Source organism: Ascidia mentula, chromosome 7, assembly GCF_947561715.1.
Source record: "Ascidia mentula chromosome 7, kaAscMent1.1, whole genome shotgun sequence".
Lineage (NCBI taxonomy): Eukaryota > Metazoa > Chordata > Ascidiacea > Phlebobranchia > Ascidiidae > Ascidia > Ascidia mentula.
In genome coordinates, this window is record NC_138572.1 from 12,967,949 (window position 1) to 12,974,784 (window position 6,836).

Below are 6,836 nucleotides of genomic sequence, written 5' to 3' on the forward strand. Positions count from 1 at the left end.
TTGCTCTAACAGAAACACATACACAAGGACTGTTACAGCGAGAATTAACGCTTCGCTGATTTTACCCTTCACCAGTACAGCGTTCGTATTCATCCGCGCATGCGTCTTTAGGACGACATGCTTGTAGTGTGTAAGGATGAATTTGTACTGTTAAACCTTTGTTATGTTTACTAATTTGATCCTGATTCTATTTGAATAAGGCATATTAGCGTAAAACGTGTCGATGCTTACTGAATCTGAATTTGGAACGTTGGTGAAGCCACTAGCCGCAGGCTAGTAAGTACCTGGATCCCACACAGTTGGTATGTTCAGTTATACATACGTTTGAACTTGTGATGTGCCCGACGTGGTTTGCGAGTCTTTAATCTTGTTAATGTTAACGATTAACTAAGATGCAATTGTTAACTGTGCTGGGAGGCATATCTGCGTTGTGCATTGTTTAATATTGTACTGTGACGTAGCAATATGCTATTATGAATTTTGTGGTTGCAGAAAACCGCTACGCTCAAATTAAACGAGACGGCCATTCGGACCAGGAGTGGGCTGTTGTGGTGGAGAATTGGGTGGGCGCGTTTGCTTAGTGGGACGAACGGCGCAGGACCAGGCTGCGCACAAGCGGTCGTAACATTAAAGTTTTCAACTTGGACAACGTTCCTACTCGGACAACTACGGAGTAACGTTTCGATAGAGGTTGCAAGATGGTTGAATCTCAAAAAACCCTTGACAATTTAGTTCATCGTCTTAACCTGGCATATCAAGATGCTGAGAAAATAATGATGGACTCCTCGAATGTGCAAAAGTTAAAGGAGGTTACTTCGGCTATCGACCTTTTGTATGACGAGTGTATTGACAAACATGCAATACGTTTGGATTCAGTAAAAAAGAAAAGGGACAGAAGGAAAATTAACGTTGCACTTTCAAGTTTACGAAGTGGCAAACAAGAGTTTGACGTACGTGTAGATGAATGGATGGAGCAAGTAATGCGTCCAAGGCCAACTGAACGTGACAGCAAGGCATTGTCTGTCAGCGATTTCGGTTCAAAAGGCAAAGCGAGTTCACGAGTAAGCTCGAGCTCGAGTTGCAGGCGTACTGAAGCTCTTGTAAGAAAAGAGGTTGCGCTTCTGGAAAAGGAGTTTCTGCAGAAGAAGATGGAAGCCGAGAGTAAGCTTCTTCAGAAAAAGATGGAAGCTGAAAGCAATCTTTTGCAGAAAAAGATGGAAGCAGAAAATGAGATAAAAATTCTTGAAGCTGACCATAAATTAAAGGCTGCCACAATGGAAGCTGAAATGTGGGAACGAAAGTCATCATTAGGATCGTGCTTTGATGGATTTTCTCCGCAGAATCGGAACGTTGAGTTTTCCCCGCCCTCTACACAGGCCAAACCGCCGGAAATAAAAGAGAAAAATCAAGTGTTTGAGTCCGACGATGTCAAGGACAGTAACGACGAGGTGAAAGTGGTAATGGACAGTCCAACCTCTTCATGCAGTGAACCTAAGTCAAAACCGGATGTGGCGAATCGTGAGCCGGAGGTGAGTGACTTGTACCGTGTTGCTGCTGTGTTAAAGGCAGGAATGGATCTTCCCAGACCGGAATTGTTGTATTTCGAAGGTGATCCACTAATGTATACGCGTTTCATGATAAGCTTTGACGAAAATATTGGTCGTCGCGTAGACAATGACAGCGCAAAGCTGAACTACCTGATTCAGTACTGTCGTAAGGAAGCGTATGACATGATCTCCTTTTGTATTGGTCTGGAACCTACGTATGGTTACAGAAAGGCCCGAGAGTTGCTATACGAACGGTACGGTCGTCCTCTTGTAATCGCACGTGCGTACGTGGAAAAGTTAGGTCATTGGCCTTACCTGAGATCGGATGATGCCGACGAATTGTCGGAACTTGCACGAGCCTTAGAGGAGTGTTTGGTGACTCTGACTCATCTGGGATACTTTGCAGACATCAACAACTTTGAAAATATGTTGAACATAGTAAAGCGGTTGCCGTTCACAATGCAGGGCCGATGGCGTAGACACGCAGCCGGCATTGAAAGAAGTGGGGAAGAGCCTCGTTTCTGTCACCTTGTTGAGTTTGTTAAGAATGAAGCTTATATTGGGAACACGATGTTTGGTCGTATGTTAGGTCCTCGGAAGGACAGGGATATGCAGCAGAAGCGTAACAAAGGTCTTCCGACGAAGATAAGAGCATCGACCAACGCAACATCGGTTGCTCCAAGAAACGACAGAAAGTTCGAATCGAGCACCACTCAGAAATCAGGATGTCCTCTGTGCAGCAAATCGCACGACCTTGCGAATTGTGATTTATTTAAACGAAAAATCTTCGTTGAGCGAAGGAAGTTTCTTCGTCAAGCTCGGCTGTGTGATAATTGTTTTATGAAAGGCCATATAGCAAGAACTTGTAGTTTGCCAAGTTCTTGTACGATCAGCGGATGTCGCGGAAAGCATCACAATCTTCTGCACTGGACGGAATGGAAGGCGTCTTCAACTGCGCCCGTATGTGAAGCATCTACGCAGTCTTCAGTGGAGTCATCGTCGAGTGCAACTGTCAGCTGGACTTGTATGAGCACTCATGCGGAAAGCGTCTATCTTAATATTGTTCCGGTAAAGGTTACGGGCAGTAATGGCAGGGAGCTGGAAACGTACGCCTTTTTGGATCAAGGATCGACCACAACCTTGTGTGATGAAAGGCTGATCAAGCAGCTAGACGTCGTGGGGAAGAAGACAACGTACTCCTTGACTACAGTAAGTGATAGGTCACAGAAAAGGGAGGGTTTGGCCGTCGATCTGACAGTAGCGTCGATTGATGGAAGGGAATCCGTACAATTGCATGACGTTTTGAGTGTAAACAGTTTGCCGGTTTCTCCGAACAAAGTCCCAGAAGGATCGCTTTGGCGGTGGCCTCATTTACGCGATGTGGAGTTTCCTGTTTTGCCCCATGGGGAAGTAATGTTGCTGATTGGAGCCAACGTTCCCGAGGTGTTCTGGATCAACGATGAAAGAAGAGGCGGACGAAAGGAGCCAAGTGCCGTGCGTTCTATGCTTGGTTGGTCACTTGTGGGTCCGTGCCATGGTCGTGGTTCAGATGATTCACAGGTATGTGTGAATTTTGTAAACTCACAGGACGAAATGTTGCACCAACAAATAAAGTGCATGTGGGAAAGCGACTTCGGTCCTACCGCCCTGTCACCTGGAACAACACTGTCGAAAGAAGACAGGTATGCATTGAAGCAGATGGAAGGCTCAGTTAAGCACCGTGATGGACATTATCAGCTGCGATTGCCATGGAGGCCAGGTGCTCCAAACCTACCGAATAACCGTTCTATGGCAATAAAGCGTTTGTCATACTTAAAACGGCGATTGGAAAATAATTCACAGCTGCATGGAAAGTACAAGCAAACGTTGGATACCTACCTGAAGGAGGGATATGCCAGGCGTTTAAAGAGCGACGACAAGAATCCGGAGGATGGCGCTGTTTGGTACCTGCCGCATCACCCAGTGACACACCCGCAGAAACCGGGAAAGGTGAGGGTTGTTTTTGATTGTGCCGCCAGATTTCAAAATACGTCGCTAAACGATCAGCTTTTACAAGGACCAGATTTAATCAATAGCCTTTTTGGGACACTTGTTCGGTTTTGCCAGGAACCAGTAGCGTTGGTCGCTGACGTTGAAGCGATGTTTCATCAGGTGAGGGTGGACCAAGCTGATACATCCGTGCTGAGATTCGTTTGGTGGCCTGAAGGCGATTTTTCGTGCGAACCCGAAGACTACCAAATGCTGGTACATATATTTGGCGCAGCCTCGTCTCCTTGTTGTGCTGGGTTCTGTTTACAAAAAACGGCTGAAGATAATAAAGGTAATTTTAGTCCCGAAGCGGTCGCAACCGTGAAACGAAATTTCTATGTGGACGATTGTTTGAAATCCGTCGAAACTGAAGTTAAGGCGATCAAATTGGCTGGCGAGTTGCAGGATCTGTTGCAACTTGGAGGGTTTCGGCTCAGAAAATGGGTAAGCAACAGCGAGGCTGTGTTGTCGTCAATCCCAGCCGAATATAGATCCGTGCAGTCAATTGTGTTAAATGCTGATGTGAAGAACATGGAACGTGTGCTCGGAGTGCTGTGGAAATATCGCTCTGACATGTTCGAATTCGACATCAAAGTTAAGAAGAAGCCTGCAACGAGGAGAGGAATACTTTCTATGGTCAGTTCTTTGTTTGACCCTTTAGGATTCGTTGCACCGGTAATATTGCATGCACGAATGTTGCTGCAAGAACTTTGTAAAGAAAAGTATGACTGGGATCAGGAAGTTCCACCTGATATAGGAAAAAGGTGGAATGCATGGACTTCTGAACTTCCACGTCTCTCGTGTATTAAGATTGAAAGGTGTTTCCAGACAACCGCACATGAAGTTGAAAGGCGTGAGCTGCACCACTTTGCAGATGCGTCTTCCAGTGGATACGGGACAGTCGCGTATTTGCGAACGGTTGATAAGCAGGGCAGTGCGCATTGTGCCTTTGTTGCTGGGAAGGCTCGCCTTGCACCTTTGAAGACAGTTTCCATACCCAGATTGGAATTGACGGCAGCTACTCTTGCTGTTAGAATGGATCAAGTTTTGAGGCAGGAGCTTGATCTGAGTGTCGAACGATCTGTTTTTTGGACCGACTCGACTTCAGTTCTACAAAGCATAAACAATGTGAGTAAACGTTTTTGTACCTTTGTCGCCAACAGATTAGCAAAAATTGAAGAAGGGTCGGACGCGTCGCAGTGGAGGCATGTTCCTACTGAAAAGAACCCGGCCGATGATGCATCTCGCGGGTCTACTGTCAGGGCCTTTCTCGAAAACAAGCGTTGGTTCTCCGGGCCCTTGTTTCTGTACAAAGACGAGAGTCGCTGGCCTGCGAATCCTATAAACGTCCGGGACATGCCCGAAGAATATTTGAACCTAAAGCCGAAGAAAACGATGGTTTTGCATGCTACTGAGGAGCGTCATTTGTTTGATGACTTGATTCAGCGCTATTCTTCATGGAAGAAGTTAAAGCAGGCAGTAGCGTGGCTCCAGCGGTTCGTGGACTATCTTCAATCTCGAAGAGAACCGCAGCCTAAGGGAATGACTGTCGCTGATCTTGCAAGGGCTGAAATCGCGATTGTCAAATATGTCCAGCGATGGGAATTTTCGGAAGAATTGGATGCACTGTGTAAGTGTGAAGACGTCGGTCGTGGTGAAAGGAAGAAGATTATGAAGAAACTTCCGTCGAAGGCATTGTACAGACTCAGTCCAGTCTTGATTGATGGCGTTTTGCGAGTGGGTGGTCGTCTGCAAAGGGCGCCAATACCATTCGACTTGAAGCACCCAATTGTCTTACCAAACGCACATCATATTACTACTTTAATTATACGTGAGTCTCACGTGAATGTTTGTCATGCTGGAATGTCGCACACTTGGTCAGATATTCGTCAGAAATACTGGATTGTGCGAGGTGGAGTTGCAGTGAGAAGAATCCTTGGAAATTGTGTACTTTGTCGAAAAAGAAATGCATCGGTGTCGAAGCAGATGATGGCTGACTTGCCTGTTGAGCGCACGATTCCGGGCGAGCCTCCGTTTTCATCTGTTGGAGTGGATTACTTCGGACCTATGCTTGTCAAACAGGGAAGAAGCGAAGTCAAAAGGTATGGTTGCATCTTCACATGTATGACTGTTCGTGCCGTGCATTTGGAGGTTGCGCACTCGCTATCTACCGACTCGTTTATTGATGCCTTCAGAAGGTTCATTGGGCGACGTGGGAAGCCCAGACGCGTATTTAGTGATAATGGCACAAATTTTGTGGGTGCGGAGCGCATACTGCGCGAATCCCTGGAAAAATGGAACCTAAAACACGTCGAGGAACGCCTACGTCAGTGGGGCGTTGACTGGTCATTTAATCCACCCGCCGCCAGCCATATGGGTGGCGTCTGGGAACGCATGATTCGTTCAGTGCGCAAAATTTTAAACGTCTTGTTGGGACAACAGATGCCTTCCGACGAGACTCTGAGCACGCTGCTCGTCGAGGTCGAATTCATCTTGAACTCGAGGCCTCTCACCCCTGTTAGTCTTGATCCGGCCGACAGAGAGCCGCTGACGCCGAATCACCTACTGTTGATTGGGCGACAAGAAACGTCGTCACCAGGAATATTTGTGAAAGAAGACAACTATGTTCGACGACACTGGCGCCAGGTCCAATATTTGGCAGACCAGTTTTGGATCCGATGGACAAACGAGTACCTACTGACGCTACAGACACGTCAGAAATGGCAATTTCCCGAAAGGAACCTCGAGGTTGATGATCTTGTCCTGTTGGTGGACACTTCGGCCCCACGAGGAAAATGGTTAACCGGAAGGATTGTCGAAACGTACCCGGATAAGTTCGGGTTCGTGCGTAGTGCTTTGGTGAAAACACACGCCGGGTCGTTCAAGCGACCAATCGCGAAGTTGTGCCTGATAATGAAGGCTTGAGTGTTTGTTTGTTCGTTCGTTTTCGTTCTCGCTGTTTGTGTGTTTAGATGTTCTCATGGGTTCGTACATCGTCGGGGGGTATGTTACAGCGAGAATTAACGCTTCGCTGATTTTACCCTTCACCAGTACAGCGTTCGTATTCATCCGCGCATGCGTCTTTAGGACGACATGCTTGTAGTGTGTAAGGATGAATTTGTACTGTTAAACCTTTGTTATGTTTACTAATTTGATCCTGATTCTATTTGAATAAGGCATATTAGCGTAAAACGTGTCGATGCTTACTGAATCTGAATTTGGAACGTTGGTGAAGCCACTAGCCGCAGGCTAGTAAGTACC

General features: G+C 46.6%; 1 protein-coding gene across 1 annotated transcript; it reads left to right on the top strand.

The window, feature by feature from the left end:
• Positions 1–698: 698 nt before the first annotated feature.
• On the top strand, positions 699–6,500 carry LOC145909623 (uncharacterized). The gene has a single exon (XM_082996991.1). The coding sequence runs from the start codon at positions 699–701 to the stop codon at positions 6,498–6,500; it is 5,802 nt and encodes a 1,933-aa protein (XP_082853117.1).
• Positions 6,501–6,836: the final 336 nt, after the last annotated feature.